This window comes from Podarcis raffonei, chromosome 7 (genome assembly GCF_027172205.1).
Source record: "Podarcis raffonei isolate rPodRaf1 chromosome 7, rPodRaf1.pri, whole genome shotgun sequence".
NCBI classification, from domain to species: domain Eukaryota; kingdom Metazoa; phylum Chordata; class Lepidosauria; order Squamata; family Lacertidae; genus Podarcis; species Podarcis raffonei.
Genome location: NC_070608.1, coordinates 77,872,004 through 77,891,076, shown reverse-complemented (window position 1 = coordinate 77,891,076; position 19,073 = coordinate 77,872,004). Strand labels below are relative to the sequence as shown.

At 43.7% G+C, this 19,073-nt stretch overlaps 1 protein-coding gene across 5 annotated transcripts in view; it reads right to left on the bottom strand.

Annotated features, from left to right (window-relative positions):
• The window catches only part of DNAH5 (dynein axonemal heavy chain 5), a 178,137-nt gene that overhangs the window by 123,430 nt on the left and 35,634 nt on the right, over window positions 1-19,073 (bottom strand). For all 5 annotated transcript variants that reach the window (XM_053397140.1, XM_053397141.1, XM_053397142.1 and 2 more), the window contains exons 16-23: window positions 18,041-18,212; window positions 15,711-15,856; window positions 10,345-10,507; window positions 8,055-8,300; window positions 5,123-5,313; window positions 4,932-5,028; window positions 4,166-4,302; window positions 294-495 (exon numbers count right to left, since the gene is read on the bottom strand). In XM_053397140.1, coding sequence (XP_053253115.1) covers window positions 294-495; window positions 4,166-4,302; window positions 4,932-5,028; window positions 5,123-5,313; window positions 8,055-8,300; window positions 10,345-10,507; window positions 15,711-15,856; window positions 18,041-18,212 — 1,354 coding nt within the window. The remainder of the gene's footprint in view (window positions 1-293; window positions 496-4,165; window positions 4,303-4,931; window positions 5,029-5,122; window positions 5,314-8,054; window positions 8,301-10,344; window positions 10,508-15,710; window positions 15,857-18,040; window positions 18,213-19,073) is intronic.

The following is a 19,073-nucleotide window of genomic DNA, read 5'->3' as shown; positions in this document are numbered from 1 at the left end:
TCCAACAGGGCTTACACAGCAGCCAATCGGAAGCCATGCTTTGGTTTTGGAAGTTGAACGGACTTCAGGAATGGATTCCGTTCAACTTCCAAGGTACGACTGTACGTTCATTAGAACCAATAGGTAGAGCAAAAGGAGTGACATTTACAACACAAATGCTATATATGAGTTCAATGGGATTTACTCTCAGGGAGGTGTGTGATGGATTGCACCCTTTTTGTTTTAAGCAAGATTCGCAAATGCAACGGAGACTAGCATGAATTTGATGGCATTTGAATATTAAATCACCATACCAGTAAATAGCGCAACTGTTCCCACGCATATGTATTCAGGCTCAGAGTTAATTTCGAGTTCTAAGTCTCTGTAATATAGAATTTGGGATTCAAATTCAGAAAGCAGAGGGCTTCCTTTGATGAAGTTTTCAATGGTTTCCTCTTTCTCTCTCTGCCAGATGTGATGGTAACATCTGAAGCGCTCCAAGGCTGCAAGGACTTCCTGAAACATTAACAAGTCACAAAGTAAGGCGGCTGAATAAGCCAGCTCCACTACAATGTTTTACCTGGTTCCTAGGAAAAATGTGCAGGAAGAGTTAAGATTAGAATGAAAACAAACCCAAAGAAGTTGTGAACCTTCAAAAAGGAGTATATTTAATTCTGATCAAAAGAAAGACTTTGCAAAAGAGGACTCAAATTTCAATATTACAATAATTCAGAATAGTAAGAAATTGTTATCTAAAACATATAATCTCCTACTGGACTAGGAAGTGATGGATGAAGAAGTGAAAGAAACGATGATAAAATGGCCCCAAGATGTCGGCCATACTTTTTATCTAGAGCAATGGGAGAAACTCTGGCAAGAAGCTATTCGATTTACCACCTCATACACAATCAAAGAAAATTTTGTTAAGATGTTCCACAGGTGGTATCTAACACCAGCTAGGTTGGCAAAGATATATAAATTGAAATCCAACATTTGTTCGAGATGTGGTAAAGAAATAGGAACAATACATATGTGGTGGAAATGTGAGGAAATTAAGAAATTCTGGACAGTAATACATGAAGAATTAAAGAAGATGCTGAACATATCAATAATTAGAAAACCAGAGATATATCTGCTTCGATTGATGGGGAAGAAATAGCACGGCAGCTAGAATAGTGATTGCTGCTAAATGGAAATCACAAACTCTACCTTCAAGGGAGGAATGGATTTCTAATTAAATGAATACTTAGCTTTGGCAAAACTAACAGTTATTATAAGAAATCAGTTGAATCGAAAATTTAAAAAGGAGTGGAAATGTTTTGATGAATCTATGGAAAAATATTGCTCAAAAAAACATATGCTAATATGCCTAGATGAAAATGTAAAGTATCTGAGGGAATGTAAGTTAGTAAGGAAGGACAATAAGTATACATAGATGAATTGAGAAGTCTGCAGAATGCAAGATAAATGTAATCTCAGGATGTAGAGGAAATCGAGTGGGGGCGGAGGGAAGCGGGGAAGGGACAAAAGAATATTACGTTTGATTGAGGATATAAATGATAAATATATGTGGGGATGGGGATGGGGATGATGTGGAGATGGCTTTGGTATATTTGCATTGTGATGCAATATGAAATTGTGGATCGAGGGCCCAACCCCCGCTATGTGAAATAAACACACAAGGACACGTGATATAAGGTTAATGGGCAAGAAAAGGCCACAACTTTATTGATTACAGCAGTGAAAAGGTATTGGCTTAGGCATTGGATGACTATAGGAGGTGGGTTTATTCAACAGTAGGTGGAGCCTGTTGATGCTAATCCAACTATAGGCTCACCCCTGATGTCACCGAGGGTCGTGCCATGGCCTCCCGCCAAGCAGGCATCGGACGGAATACACGACCGCCAGATTCCTTTAACGGAATAACCCACGGTAGATAGCATAGGCGATGGCCACACCTAGCCCTTGACACACATGAATCCAATGCCTAACCTACCCACCAATACCACAAAAGTTGTGACGATTGCTACGAGGTAGGCGAAAAAACCAAAAAGCCTAATGCCAAATGGAAAAATTCCTACCAGGCCCCCCAGACAACCGGGGCGACCAACCTAAGGTCCATAGCAAGGCCAAAAAACCTAGACCCTGAGCTAAATGGGAGTGGAGGGTGGGTGACTCGCTGCGGGACGACGACGACTGAGGAGGAGGCGGAGCTGGAGCCGCAGCATTAAGCTGCTAAACACGCCCCCCGGAGACACCTGGTTGGCTGCCTCCGGTGGGCATGGGCGCCAGCCAGGTGAGGAGGGGCGGGGGCTAAGGCCCCCGGCCAGGGGCGGAGCTCGGGCTCCCGCCCACAACCACTCCCCTCTCTTCCAGGGAGGAGAGTCTTAAAATTAATTTATTTTTTTTAAAAAAGAACTTGCGAACCTTCAAAAAGTGTTCTTAGGGAAGGTTTTTAATGTTGCATTTATTTTAGTAGCTTAGCATGGAGTTGTGTGCTCAGTCAAAGCAACATCCACAATCACACAAAAAAATTCTAATTTACAGTATATATAAATTGCAAAAGATTAAAGCTACGAGCTCCCAAACATGCAAACAGACCAGCATTGCGAGCCAAGAAAAAGGTCCCATCTCAACTGACTGTTATATAGTCCAAAAAGGTCACTATTTCTTTCTAGCTCCTGTATGCGAACCCTGCAGTCTTGAATGGCATAACAAACAAACAAACAAAGATGCCCTCTGCAGATTGGCAGGATCACATGCCGTATTGCAATGTGGGTTTGGTTGGCTGGAAATGGAAGGGACCCAGAACATCCCTTCCATTCCTGGTCAGGTACAGAAAAGGCCTTCAGGCATGTATTGAGACAAAGCTCTTGATAGGGTGTTTTCCTTCACAATGTAAGGAAAGTCACAAAGCCAAAAGCAAAAGTAGTTAAGCACTGATAGCCAATGAGATTTATTTGTTGTTTTCCCCCCCATTTCAGGGACTGTGGAATTCTGCTAGCTCAGAAGGCTGCCCAGGTCAGACATGGTCCTGCAATAGTTGCATTCCGCCACCCTCTCCTCGTCATGGAAATTCTACTCAATATTGATGCAGAGCAGATTCCAACATACAGTAAAAACTTAAATACGTGGCAGGATTCCCCAAAAATAGACCAGAGGCGATTGTATTTAATCCAGCAGAGCTTTACTGCTACTGAAGGCAAATGAGCACAATGGTAACAAATCTAATCCAATCAGGATTGGCACTGTCCGTAAGAAATCCAGTTGCAGCAGACTTAACTTAAATTACAGTAAGTTATAACAAAGCTGAAACTTAACATTAAGCCTACTATATACAGAACACCACACCAGAAGGAAAGAGATAGAAAGAGTGAAAACAGGGCACCTTCTGGCCTTACTATTATAGTCAGCATGACCTTAGAATCATAGAATCATAGAGTTGGAAGAGACCACAAGGGCCATCGAGTCCAACCCCCTGCCAAGCAGGAAACACCATCAGAGCACTCCTGACATATGGTTGTCAAGCCTCTGCTTAAAGACCTCCAAAGAAGGAGACTCCACCACACTCCTTGGCAGCAAATTCCACTGTCGAACAGCTCTTACTGTCAGGAAGTTCTTCCTAATGTTTAGGTGGAATCTTCTTTCCTGCAGTTTGGATCCATTGCTCTGTGTCCGCTTCTCTGGAGCAGCAGAAAACAACCTTTCTCCCTCCTCTATGTGACATCCTTTTATATATTTGAACATGGCTATCATATCACCCCTTAACCTCCTTTTCTCCAGGCTAAACATGCCCAGCTCCCTTAGCCTTGACAGAAGAGATAACAGGACCAGTTTAAGCCAGCTGTACTCTGCTTCTCTGAAGGAATAACCCAAACATCATGAACCTTCTGCTTGTTTCTTTCACACAGAGAAGCTTCCAGAACCCTCTTGAACTAATTAGAATAGGAAAGATCTCTACACATCAGATCAATACTTTCTGCACTAATAAATTCAAGCTGACACTCCTAACAATGTTTGCAGTCCCATTTTTCCACTGACTTCTGCCAATTCCTTCCTCCTCCTCCTCTTGCTTTCCATGTACTTTCCTCCCCATCCCTTTCTGTGACTCTTTTCTCTTCCCAGTTTGGTTGCTTCCTTTTCACCAGCCGCCTCACTTAAAGATCCCCTCTACACATTTACTTACCCTTCTGGTGGAGTTGATAGATGTGCTAAGAACGGACATCAGCTTAATTATTTCCTTATTCTCTGAAATGCTTTTGTAGTAGTTCTTGTTTTGGACAGGAGAAGGCAAGATCACAGAGGCTGTATCTGAAGCAGCGTCTTGAGCAGGGAAAAGTTGCAATCATCACATTAATACATTAGGCCTCAGAGACAAAATCACAAATCTCAAAACACATCTTCATTATACATTGTGCTGACCATTCTAAAAACTTAAGCACAGCCTAAAATCACATGCTGTATATACTTTGCAGTATATTGATGCTAAGCTAAGTAATAGGCTCTTGGTTCAATTGCTTCCTTGAGGGCATTTCAATCTTCTCCTGGTGATTCTGTTATCTTATTTATTTGTTAAATATGGATTCCAAACAAGGTCTCTTGACATTTATTTATTTTTTTACGTTGACAAGCTGCACCTCACTTCAGGCTTTGAGGGACTCCATACATTATAGAATGTGGCAAAAAAAAAACACATGGGGACTAGTGCATCTGTTTTTGCTGATGTTTTAACATGCAAAAATCATCCTGAGTTGCGCACGTCAGCCTGCTTGCAGGATCCTGCTCATGAATTCCTACAAAAATTATGTAGAACCCATGTAAACTTCACTTGCTTAGGAGATCTAAGTTACCATGAATGTTCCTTAAGTTTTAATAACAATTTTAAAAGTACAGATTTCTGCCAGTATATCTAATAAAGGCAAGATTCATACATAAGTGCTGCAAAGTATTACCAAGGATATTTCCAACTTCAGTTTGTTTCATTTCAGTCTCAGAATCGCTGTCTCCTTCATTTCGCAAAGCAGCCATTTTACTTTCTAGCATCTTTTGCTGTGCAAAAACAATGGGGAGAGGGAGATTATGTGGTACCCAAACCTGAATGTATCTTATCAGGAAAGTTATCAGAAACACAGAGGCGCCATACCTTGGATAGCCTCTCCTTGCTCCACTGGCCAACTCCTTTCATGACGCTTACAATGCAGTCCACAGCCTTGTTGAGTGTTTGCTGTACTTCCTCAAGTGTGGGCATCATAGCAAAATTTGGAATGGAAAGGATAACGCTAGCCTTAAAGATGGGCTGAGCACTCTGTCTCTGCTTGGAGGCACTCTCCTTATCTAAAAAGAAAGGCAAGTGTCAGGCTTCGGGGAATCAGTTTTCTCCCCCATGGCAGTGGATAAGCAGAACAAAGGAAAAGGAGTCTTCTTACCAGTTAGAAACTATAATAATCATAGCGAGAGAACAAAGAACACATCTCCTAGTAATGGCGGTGCTCCCAATTAAGGACTTCACCCCCTTCTGTCCCTATTAATCTACATCACTTCTGTATCTCGTAATCTGAGTTCATACCCTTTGTGCTTTCTGTTCTGCCACTTTCTGAGCTCTTCTCGACTTTGGGGAGGGCGGTGGAGGAATGCTGTCTAGAGACTGTGAATCTATTAACTCTCTCCCTTCCAGTTTTTCGTCTCCTAGCTGTTCCCCATCCAGTATTTCCCAGCTTCTGCCTTCTGAACTATGTCCCTCTGCAGACCACTGTTCCAAATCTATAGTGTCCTCCTGCTCCTGGGACGATTCAAGATCCAGATCAGGAACAGGGGGAGGGCAAGGCTCCCAACATTCCTCCTCAGTGCAACCCTCTGCAGCACAGTCCCTGACAGCAAGACAGACAAACAATTATTAATCGAGGACAGTCTGCTGAAGGAAAAATAAGAATCTTCCAGGTGTCAAGGCTTCAGGGAACCCTATCCCTCCTCCAGTGGCAGCCAAAAATGCAGATAAATACAAAGAGTCCTTACCACATAATTTATTCAGTATTCACAGAGAGGGAGAAAGAATGTAGCCTCTATTCAATGATGGTGTTGCTCCAAGTAAAGTCCCACTCCCCTATGTCTCCTTTAATTGACGTCACTCCCGCGTCGGTTAATCTGAGCTTTCTGCCTCTGAGCTCTCTGTTCTAATACCCTCAATGCCCATCTGGTCTTGGGAGAGCGGGGGCAGGAATGTTTTCCAAGGACACTGATTCTGTCAGCTGGCTCTCCCCTGGTGCTTCTCCTTCTTCCTGCTCTCCTCTTCCAGTATTCCCCAGCTTCTGCCCTCTGCAGCCTCTGAACTATGCCCTTCCGCAAACCACTGTTCTAAATCTATACTATCTTCCTGTTCTTGGGAAGGTTCAGGAGAAGGGGGCAGCCCCACCATTCCTCTTCAGTCCAGTCCCTGACACAGATGACTTGGTGACACTCCAAACGTGTTTCCACTGGAGGTGCCCATGGTTCTGGTTTGGCTTGGGGTGCTGAACTAAAAAAAGAACTGTTCCTAGTAAATCTTTATATGATTCAGCAAAGACAGACCCTGCACACATGGTGCCCATTATTCCACATGCACCAGCTCATGTTAGCCATGCAACCCTGAAGAGGAGATGACCACCATAACAATCTGACAGTGGAGATTAGATGTGCAGCAGAAGCACACCCAACACCCACCCAATCCTCAGTCCTATAGACGTTCCCATGATGAGCCTTCACTAGAACAAATCTGTATTGCTGGCATATGCTAGGATTTGCAGCACTTGCGTTGTGGCCCACACACAGTGTCTCAGTGTGCCGGCAAACAAGGTTGCATGTGGTGTCCATGCTGAGAGAGCATAAGTCTGCTCGACACCATATCGTCTCTGATTAAACAGCAGCATTCTGTCAACGCAGACATCTAGGATTATTTAACCATGCTCCTCATCAAAACCCACAGCGGTTCATAAAGAAAGCACTAGCATGTATTTTCAATGCACTGCAGAACTTCAAAGCACCTTTGTCCCTAATCTGTCTGCATTCTTTCCCCCTTTTGCATGAAAGAGCAATATTCAGGAAGCTACAGTCCACCTCCATTAGCATCGGGGGAAGTTATCCTACTGATGTCAAGGGGAAGCAGATTGTGTGCCCTGGGAATCTTATCTGCTCTGTTTGATTGCTAAAGTCTGCTTTGTGCATAGACTATGGTGTAGCACACAAGTCGGTGGGGAGATGCAGAGGATGGAATAATCAGCCTCAATGCTAAAAATTAGGACTTGTCCAGGAGATACCGTATTTTTCGCTCTATAAAACGCACCAGACCATAAGACGCACCTAGTTTTTGGAGGAGGAAAACAAGAAAAAAAATATTCTGAATCTCAGAAGCCAGAACAGCAAGAGGGATCGGTACGCAGCGAAAGCAGCAATCCCTCTTGCTGTTCTGGCTTCTGGGATAGCTGCGCAGCCTGCATTCGCTCCATAAGACACACACACATTTCCCCTTACTTTTTAAGAGGGAAAAAGTGAGTCTTATAGAGCAAAAAATACGGTAAGTCCATTGCTGGTTCAAATAACAGCATGCAGCCTGTCCTGTATCCCCTAAGGCAGGCTTCCTCAAACTCAGCCCTCCAGATGTTTTTGGCCTACAACTCCCATAATCCCTAGCTAGCAGAACCAGTGGTCAGAGATGATGGGAAATGTAGTCTCAAAACATCTGGAGGGCCAAGTTTGAGGAAGCCTGCCCTAAGGTAACCTGGTGCCCTTGGGGGACAGTGAAATACAGTATGTTACGGGAAAGATTCAGCTGACAGCCTAATGAGCTTTTCAACGTGGAATTGGGGAAGTAAGGCAACAGCTAGCCCTTTGCCTCAGGTGGCAAAATGTCTTGAGCTGGCCTTGGCTGATCTGGCAAAGCTTTAAACAAGACAAATATTGTACCACCCAACTGTGCAGTCTCACCTAAGACCACCAACAGCCAGTTCCATCAACAACAGCTTGTAAGAAGATGGGATGTTTGAAATTTTAACCGTGGTTTTGCTATGCCCAGCTGTTGCTGCTGAGCATGGCACGAGACTTACCTAAGAAGCTGAACATAGAAGAGGCTTGGATGCGCCTCCGCATGGCCTCCAGGGTGTTGCGAGTAACTTTCAGAAGAGCATCCACGTTGCGGTGGTTGAAATGGGACAACAGCTCTTGGGCTTCTTCCTCTAGCATTTCCATTTCCCTCTTCTTTTTCTTGGTCAAGGGAGAAGACAAGCCTGCTGACATCTGGCTAGCTGTATGCGAGGATGCTAAGGGGTCCGATGGCCCGTCCTCCTCCGCTCCTGGGAACAGTAATCAGTGGAGTTAAGTCAGTAGCCTTCTAAGCAACCAGTCCTTAATCTTGACTATGTGCACAGGAAATGTGCCCGAGTCCCCAGTCGCACAGAAAGTTCTGTGTGAATATGAATAGAAGCTTTATGCAGACCTTCCCTGTGCAACAAGGGGAGGGGGGAAGCGCTCACAATGAAATTGGGACTAGGGCTTGCACATGCACCCGTCCCCCTTAGAGATATTTTGTGTTCATCTGAACATGCCTTCTGTCTGTCTGTCTGTTTCTTTCTCTCGCTTTTTCTTGTTGTCAGCCACTTATGTAATTAGCTAGTCAATATGAGTCAGAACCATAGCTGTCAGCTTACAGATTTGAAAATAAGGGGCCAGCAGCCTCGAAAATAAGGGATCAGCAGCCAAAATAAGGGATTTTCCAAACACAGGTATGGTCGACTTCTGAGCCCCTCCAAGCCAAAGGTAGAAAGCCCAGCCAGCAGCCAAACAAAGCCTCAAGCGGTAGTTCGCACAGCGCAGCAACCCAGCAAAGGGGATGCAGCAAGGAAAACCACCGTCACCTCTCCGCTGGGAAGCACTGAGCAAAGGCAAATTCCCAGGCAATGTGGCCAATTTGATCGGCACAAGGCATGCAAGCGCCACCCCCCAGTCGTTCTTAGACTCCTTATTTGGTGAGCAACGCAGCCAGGCAACACAGTTGGAGCCTCCCTGGCCGGCAGGGAGGGAGGGAGGGGTGCTGCTTCCTTTGAAACCCGGGAAATTTAAGGGACATCATCAACAAGGGACGGCAGCGGGACACGGCGCTGGGATAAGGGAGTTTCCCACCAAATAAGGGACGGTTGACAGCTATGGTCAGAACTGAGATGCCCCATGCTATACATTGGACTGTTCATAATGGCTCTTAACGGTACTGTGATGCTTCAGGAGCACAGACAATCCACACACAAAATTGACCAGGTACAGAATTGCCTGAGAACCTCAACTTTCCTTTCTCTTTTTAAGAACAATTTTTTAGAACTTTTGTTTGCAGATATAGGCCTGAAAGTGTATGAGCAATGTCTAGTGCAGTTTCAAGACAGTAATCACTATTTCTTTTTCTCTTTTTAAAAGTTAGTATTATTATTTTCATTAAACATTACAAAGAGCAACTACAACTGCACAGAATTATTTCAGTTACTAGCTTGTACAAAACACAGCACAGTACAACAAGGAAAGTATCCATCAATGTCATATTATGAGCACTCTGCTCTCATGCATTTTCTGAAATCTCAGTGCCGAGTTTCTCCGCATGGGGCGCCCACCTGTCAAAATCTCTTTTGCTCTGATTTTAAAAGGCAAGTGGGAGGAAGCTTGCGCATACACTTTTGGTGGGTCCCCCATCCCATTAAGATCGGAGCAAGATCGGGGACTTAAAAAGGAAGGCGGGAGACTGGCAAAGGTGTATGCAAGTCTGCTCCCATTTGTCTTTTAAGTCCTTTTCCCTCTGAAATTCAGGGAGAGGAGACTTGCAAAAGCCTTTCTGAGTCTCTACCCTCACCCATTTAAGACTCACATGCTTCTCCTGCAAATGGCAGTGACAACAATAAGGTAGGGGGTAACTTTTCTACCGACCACCGACCACCCACTTTCAAAAGAAATATTTGAAACCTCTTGTGTAATGTTTTTGTGGAGCATTTTACAGCAGCTTCCACAGCCCCATTTCAGCTGAAACGAGACTGCAGGAGCTGCCTTAAAGCTCTTCACAAAAGTGCTGTTTGAAGCATCTCGCGTGCTTCTCCAGTTCAGCTGAAATCCTGCTGCCTTGGCTATGCAATCCTCTTCTCTGCTGGGAATAGGGCATGCAGCGAATGCCCCCATTCTCTCGCCCATCAGCTGACATCACTGGTGACGTCAGCTGATGGGTGTGTGGACGTGGTTGGGGGGGGGAATAGCCTTGCAGGCCAAGTTAGAACACGTGGATGGCCAAGACTGGCCCACACGCCAGAGATTTCCCATACCTGAAATAGGCTATGAGTTAACATGTGGTGGAATGCCAGTCCTTACCTTCATGCATTTCCTCATTGCTGCTTCCACTCAGAAACTTATTGCCAGAATCCCCTCTGATTTGCCCCTCCGTGTCCAGTAACATGTTGATAAGCTCGTTTGCTGCTTCCTCCACCAATGAGCTTTTCAGGTGCAAAGTGCATGCTCCCTTCGTACAGAGTTCCTGCAAAAATGCCAATATCATTTAGATTTATTTATTTTTTCTTTTTAAAATCTTCTTTTTTATTTTGACAAAGTAATAATAATAAACAAATAAGAATAAATATATGCACCCCACCACCGAGACCAGTCCATTGTAACTATCCAACCTCCCAAAATTTCAACACCTGTTGCAATGGTTTGACCCCTTTCCGTTTTAACAGTACAGATTCTACAAACACCTTCCATATTTCCTCAAAATCATTTCTCCTGCATATTCCCTGTATTAGCTTAATGGCACATGTTAATTTATCATTAATAACCATATCCCACACCTCTTTATACCATTCTTCCATTTTATATTCACCTTGCCCCTTCCACTTCCTAGCTATCATAATTCATGCAGCTGTCAATCAGTTAGGTTTAATTCTGGCTTAGCAATGCTAGCAACAAGACAGCTGTGTATGTAGTTCTCTTGAGTTACATAAACACACGGAAAGAGCCAACAGTCTTTGTTGCATTTTTGTCTCATTGATGATCCAAGGAGGTCAGGGAAGCATATATGGGTCTATACAGACACAGACAGACAGACAGACACGCAGACATGTCTGCTGTCACCATCCATTTTATCTTCCCAACAGCCCTGTGAAGCAGATTGGCTTGAAAGATAGTGACAGGCCCAGGGTCACCCAGTGAGATCTGCATAGCTGAGCAGGAATGATTTTGAACCTGAGTCTCCCAATTCCCAGGCTGGTATTCCTGCACCACACTCACTGTGACTATGTCATTTCAACAGAAACAAACAGGCCAGTCTTCAGAAGGCATCTGCTCAGCTCTGATGAGGCAACATTCTAGGGTGAGCAGAAATGCCCTTTGCTGGCTGGTCCCCTCTCAATCTTTATTCCTACCCTCAAGGCTCACTGTCCTTCCAGTCTCCTTCCCTTCTCCTGTCTCATTCTCTTGCTCCTTATACCCACCACCTGATTTCTTTATCTCCTTGGATAGCTCCATAGGTTACAGCATGGTCCTGATAATGTCAAGGTTGCAGGTTTGATCCCCGTATGGGATAGCTACATTGCAGGGGGTTGGACCAGTTGATCCCCAGTTTCCCTCCCAACTCTACAAGTCTATGATTCTATAAAACACCTGCTTCAGGTGGATACCTCACAGTAACATCTGGGATGTCTACCTCTGCTGCTAGTTCGTTCTTAGTGGCCCACAACTCCACTGCTTTTCTAGGGTATCAGTACATTGCCGTCTATAGCACTTTGTTGTATTTAGAGCATCACAAACCATTCTTCCACTTATTTCCATTATCTCTACAACTTTTGGCGGCACCAGCTGTAGAGAGAAGCCCTGTACTGCTCGTGTGTGCCTGCCGACCCGCCCTTTTCCTCTTCTTGCCTGCTACTTTTCCAACAATATGCTATTGTGATGAGAACGACACAAGTAGCCTCTGTCCTTGCAAAGTGCTATGGTCCATTTCAATGCTGCCTGCCTGAAATGGAGAGGCAGGCCATTGTGACCACGTGATGACGCTTGCCTGAAAGGGAGGGGCTAACCACTGTGCTGTCATGCAGGTGCTGCTCACCTGAGAGGCAGACAGTGGTCTCTATGCCCACCAGCAAATTGGGTACCAGCAACCTTACATGCCTCCAGTCAGTAGAGAGCAGACTTGGGACTAACAGATACCCAGGAGAAAATACATTTGGTGGTTTCCCACTAAACAGCTAAGCTCTGCCCCTTCCTCTGGTTCGCTCACTCTGTTCTCCCCCTCTCTTGGTATGCAGTTGGCGCTGTGGTCTAAACCACTGAGCCTCTTGGGCTTGCTGATCGGAAGGTCAGCAGTTCAAATACCCACAACGGGGTGAGCTCCCGTTGCTCAGTCCCAGCTCCTGCCAACCTAGCATGCCAGTGCAAGTAGATAAATAGGTATCACTGTGACGGGAAGGTAAACTGCATTTTCATGTGCTCTGATTTCCGTCATGGTGTCCCGTTGTGCCAGAAGTGGTTTAGCCACATGACCTGGAAAGCTGTCTGTGGACAAATGCTGACTCCCTCGGCCTGAAAGCGAGATGAGCACCACACCCCATAGTTGCCTTTGACTGGACTAAACTGCCCAGGGGTCCTTTACCTTACCCCTCTCTTGCACAAGGATGCCATGAAACTAGCTCCGATCATGTGGCTTTTGAATCCAAAGCCATCATTTTAAATATGAAGTAACTGTAAGTAAATAATCTTTTTTATTTATTTTTTACCAGTGGGAACTCTGTGTATTTTATTTTTCCTTTTATTCTTCCTCAAGAATGAGACAGAACAGGGGCAAGCACGAGTAGCTCCAGCATCAAAACTTTTTAACTCTGCTGTCTACATATATAAACTATAAGGCAACCAAATTTATTACTAAAACCCAAGATTTACTTGAATGAGAAAGGTGTCATTTGTACCCTAGATCAGACAGAAGTTTCATAACTTTCTTACTATCCCATTCTCCCAAGTGCAAGAATCTCCTCTCTTCAAGCAGGAAGGAACTACCATTCCCACCATGGTTTATAGGACATACGTAAGAGGCCTGCTTTTTGCAGCTGGCGGCCAGTGATAGCATCTCTGTGCTTTGTTCACCTGCTGCCTGACAGTCTGTTCTCCAATATGTGGAAGCCACACTTTGAGGATGAGAAATCAGCAGAGAGTCAACTTGAAAAAGGTGTCATATAGATGTCAGGGTGCTATCAGCGGTTCCCGGCTGGTTGCCCAGGGAAGTATAAAAAACAGTTTCTTGCAGTCCTTTTTCATTTCAGTCTTTACAGAGAGAGGCTGTAGAACCCAGCCTCTTTAACAATAGCATTGTCCCAAGTGAATCTCCACCCCCCTTCTCTCCCACTTCCTCATTCGGCGTCATCATCACCTCCTCTACGGGTGCTGCTACATGCCCTCTGTCTTTGAGCTCTTTGCTCTCTTACTTTTAAGGCTCGCCGGGTTCTGGGAGATGGAGGGTCTGGAATGCTTTCTAGTGTCAACGTGTCAGCCAGCTGCTGCTCCGGCTCTGCCTAATCTTCCTCTCCCATTATTCCCCAATTTTCCTCTTCATCTGCCTCTGAGCTGTGACCTCCCTCAAACCCCTGTTGTAAATCTATACCGTCTTCCTCTTCCTCCTCCTTGGAAGGGTCAGGATGGGGAGACAGTCTCCACCATTCCTCTTCTACCCAGTTCTTGACAATTAGTTTTCTTTAACAGTGGAAGCAGGTTTTCAGATTATACGCAGCTCTTCTTCAGGCTTTGATTATGAGAGCAAAAAATAAACATCCAATAGTCTAGATAGAAACAACTGGGTAGTCAGGCTGATGGTTACTTGGCTGCAGAAGTTTACTGGCCATTGCTGTTGGCATGGAGATAGTCTAGGAGGCTGAATTCAAACATGCCATTCTGATGTCATGTGTGATGTCACAAAGGGGATATGCTTTAAGTCTTGGTAAAGCCAAAAACAGTTAACAGTCAGATTGCATCTCAGCCGTGTCGAGATGGATCTCCCTAATAGGTGATGAATAGTTTTATTTGGGGGATATATTAACTTTTACTATTGGGGAAAAGTTTTAGATTGGTTTGCCAGCTTGTGCCCCATCAAGTTGAGGCCGATAGATATACATTCAAAGCCCTGTACCCATCAAATAATCAACTATATGTGTGACTTTGGGACTGAGTCATACAACCACATTTCCTTTTCCACTCTATAGCAGCTTTTTCTCTGTATTTGAAAAAATAACAAAGGAACCAGGAATAAGATTTGGATGAGTATGGTGAGGATCTAAGCTTTACATCTGAGGGGGCTAGGAAGATAGTTTTGTGGTCCAACATAGGAATGATGGGAGCTTCATATTATTGAATTCCTGTTCCACAAAGAAGAAGTCTTTGAACTCTTTGCTCTCCTACTTTTAAGGCTCGCCGGATTCTGGGACAAGTAGGGTCTGGAATGCTTTCTAGTGACAACGTGTCAGCCAGCTGCTTCTCTGCTCTGCCTGATCTTTCTCTCCCATTATTCCCCAATTTCCCCCCTGCTCTGCCTCTGAGCTGTGTGGGTCAGAATTGATGCTTTTGAATTATGGTGCTGGAGGAGACTCTTGAGATCTTCTTGGACTGCAAGAAGATCAAACCTATCCATTCTGAAGGAAATCAGCCCTGAGTGCTCACTGGAAGGACGGATCCTGAAGCTGAGGCTCCAATACTTTGGCCACCTCATGAGAAGAGAAGACTCCCTGGAAAAGACTCTGATGTTGGGAAAGATTGAAGGCACTAGGAGAAGGGGACGACAGAGGGCGAGATGGTTGGACAGTGTTCTTGAAGCTACTAACATGAGTCTGACCAAACTGCAGGAGGCAGTGGAAGAAAGGAGTGCCTGGCGTGCTCTGGTTCATGGGGTCATGAAGAGTCGGACACGACTAAATGACTAAACTGTCAGAAGCTCATCCTATACTCAAGTAGGACCCCAGCAGAGACACATGCCTGCTGGCATGTTCTCTCCTTCCTGGTCGTTCGTTCAGGAGCTTCAAAAGCTTTCTTCTGCCCGAACATCACAGCGCCTGATGCTAACAGACATCGGCACACTTAGGGATTCACAGAGTCTTCACAGCTTGCGTAACAGGCCTCAGCAACTCAGCATTTTGGCTAATCTACTTTATTTACATATAAACACACACAGAGCACTGCAACATGGCTCCCTCTCTCTCTAGCATCAAACAGCAAAGAGAAAAAGAACAAAGGACAATAGACCCACTTCACGGAACACAGTAACACAAACATCCTGTCTCCATCACTTCCCACTCTGCGGAGTAAAAACATACACCGTCATGTGATAGACAACAATCCCATTACTGCAATCATGGAGCAGGAATTCTAACAACAAACAACAATGACTCTGTAGTTTTATCTGAGGCATAGTTCTGCATCTGTTACACCATACTGCAGGTAGGCAATCATGTGATTTGTAGACTTTACCATGCAAACAGTCCCTTTTTGAATGCCTTTATGCATTTATGAATGCAAACTCCATTCATAAAACTAGAAGTAAGGAGGTGAAGTCTAATCTAGTCTTCTCCCTGATATGCTTATTTTCTATGTGCAGGGAAGTGTGTGTTATATGTAAGGACATGCAATAATGCAAGCAGCTGAAAGTGGTGCAGCTCAGGCGCAGGTTTACTTCCTCAGTGAAGGCTAGGTGTACATGATGACTATACCTTTGTCATGTGAAGGAATTGCTCGCAGGTCAGCGGATCGTCTTCAGGGAGATTGCAAAGGGGCACAGTGCTCATTTCTTGAAGAACAGCATTGATACGAAATTCTATTAGGTCATTTACTCGATCAAGCAGCAGCTCAAGGTCAGCTTTAAGGGCAAAGAAGAAAATGAATATAGTTAGGCCAAGTGCTTTCAGACGCCACTTTCCCCTCCCTTTTAAGCATGAATGGAATAATGTGTTAGGAAATTCTTAAAACCATCATTATGGGGTGTAACGTAGCAGCCAGCTGAGAAGGCAGAGAGGGTTTTTCATCATCAAAATCTTGAAGAGGACAGTTGAAAAATATTTTTAAAAAATATTAAAAAATGGAAATGGTTTATTGAATATTTACAAACAAACTGTAAACAGATAAGAACATTGGCAGGATTGTTGTAATAACCCAAAGTTTTATAAGAGTCTATATTTAAAGTAGATGAATAAATGAGTAAGTACAGTTAATTTGGAATATGCAGAAGATATTAATAATAAATTTAAGGAACCGCAGAAAGAGGGGGAAGGAAGTAGAGTTTTGAAATGTTGAAATGATTGTAAAATTATTGAAATGTATAAAATTAAATAAATAAATGTATAAATAAAAAAGATTTAGAAGAAAAATATAAAAACCAATCACTTTTTCAAGAGTTTCAGAAGTGAAACAAAACTGCACACAGGCTGAGACTTGGGACTCAGCTACATGGCTGCAAATACAGCGTTTTAAGTGTGTTGTAAGTGTATTATACAATTGTGACACTAGATGGCGCTGGTGAGCTAATGGTAAATCATAGAATCATAGAGTTGGAAGAGACCACAAGGGCCATCGAGTCCAACCCCCTGCCAAGCAGGAAACACCATCAGAGCACTCCTGACATATGGTTGTCAAGCCTCTGCTTAAAGACCTCCAAAGAAGGAGACTCCACCACACTCCTTGGCAGCAAATTCCACTGTCAAACAGCTCTTACTGTCAGGAAGTTCTTCCTAATGTTTAGGTGGAATCTTCTTTCCTGCAGTTTGGATCCATTGCTCCGTGTCCACTTCTCTGGAGCAGCAGAAAACAACCTTTCTCCCTCCTCTATGTGACATCCTTTTATATATTTGAACATGGCTATCATATCACCCCTTAACCTCCTCTTCTCCAGGCTAAACATGCCCAGCTCCCTTCGCCGTTCCTCATAAGGCATCGTTTCCAGGCCTTTGACCATTTTGGTTGCCCTCCTCTGGACACGTTCCAGTTTGTCAGTGTCCTTCTTGAACTGTGGTGCCCAGAACTGGACACAGTACTCCAGGTGAGGTCTGACCAGAGCAGAATACAGTGGCACTATTACTTCCCTTGATCTAGATGCTATACTCCTATCGATGCAGCCCAGAATTTTAAAAATGTATTTCCACATGTATTTTAAAAAACGTTTTTAAAAAAGCATTTTCACAGTGTTTTTTACATATGTATAGATTCAGCCATAGAATGGCTGACACTACAAGAAGTGGAATGGCTGATGCTGTCACATAACAAACCAATATGGGGAAGGTATGATCTGAAGAATGGAAATCGCAGGCAATGGATCAGGACTTTAATCTATTCCTTGCCTCTTTTCCCTACACATACACACAGCTTCTTCTCTGCAAATAAGAAGCTTTCTTTATTGTTTTACAATGGTTTGGTCAACAACTGGTGTTCCCAGCCCCATGTCTTCTCCTAAATATCTAGTTTGGCATTAAAAATAAAAAACCTATCACACTCTGTATCGTTATAATTTCCACTTATAAGTAAGGATAAAAGGATGAGTAGTACAAAGAAATAGTGATAAGCTTCCTGAGCTCCTTCCTGGAGTGCAAAGTCTTTATCCTGGCACTAGAGAAGACAACAAAGATCAAACAAAAGAACAATTGTACAATAAGTCTAGCTGGCCAAACACTAATTTCTTCTTGATGTCATTTAACACACCAATGAACGTCTGTGCTTTGCACCTAACAGTATACAGTAAGTCTGCAACTTACATACATTTAACATGTGTGCATTCAGCAAAAAAAAATCAATTACCGGTAATTTAAAAAGGTGGAAAGGAAAAATGACTTTGGCAATCTCACCCGCCATTGAACCTGATGGGTTTTGACTATACATGATTATGGCTTTGGGTGCGATCCCCAGAACATAACCCCTGTGTAAGTTGCAGGCTGTACCACCAAGACCGAACAGATCACATGCAGAGTTTGAACCACAGTCCTGGTCATTAACAAGGCACTGAATTTGTGTGCTTATTGGTTATAAGGGTGTTATTCCTAATGATAAGACTTACCAAGCTTATCCAAAATATTCTGTAAGTACTTCTCAATATTCAGGGATGTCCAGGTCAGTGTGGTCAAACCAGGCTGGATAGCATCATCCACTTTCGCCAAATGAGGAGCCATTAGCACATGAAGGGGAGTTTGGATTTTTGATTTCACTCTCTTGTACTCTGCCAGCATCATCTGAAATGAGGCCCAGGAAGAATTGTAAACATGCGGCATGAGGATGGCACTCAAAGGTACCAGCATCCCTTATGATACCCCCAAAAAATCTCAGTATGTGCGTTATTCCCACTGGTGGGTCATGTCCTCCTCATTTCGTGCGGCCACCATTTTGTGTTATGCAGTAAACCCTATGGCAGCCATTTTGTATTATGGCACACCCCACAGCAGCCATTTTGTGATAGGCACCCACAACACACTCTCAAAATTCCAAATGTGCCTGCCGACCCAAAAAAAACCTTTATCCACCTTATATTGTCAAGTTCTACTCTACAGATTAAAGATATACTTGGACTATGCTCAACTGACTGGGTCACAAGTTGTCCATCAACCATGTATTGTGGCCTGGCAAGATAATTTATAACCATCTTATTTTTGCTGTCCTGGGAAAAGCCACTGTTGGGACTCAGCTACATTAGTAAAAATAAAACGTTATAAATGTGTTACAACACTGTGACACCAGATGGCACTGTAGAGCTGAAATCGGAACTCTATGAAATTTTCCATTGTGATCTTTAAAACTGGATTTTTCAGAGTATTTTTACAGTGTTTTTTATAGTTGTGTAGCTGCAGACTTGGCAGCCATCTATATCTGACAGGGTGGGTCACAATATGTCAAGACCTGGTTTAAAGGCTATAAGGATACAAAGAATATGACAATTTGCAAGGATACTCTTTTTTAAAAAAAGGTTTTGCTGTAGTTCATCTCATCATTATACTTGATAAGCCTCCAAGTTTACTGGAGGGAACACCTAATCAAATTTAGTGACATATGAGGATATAGTTTGAGTTCCTCACTTGTAGTTTTATAAATAATTTAAT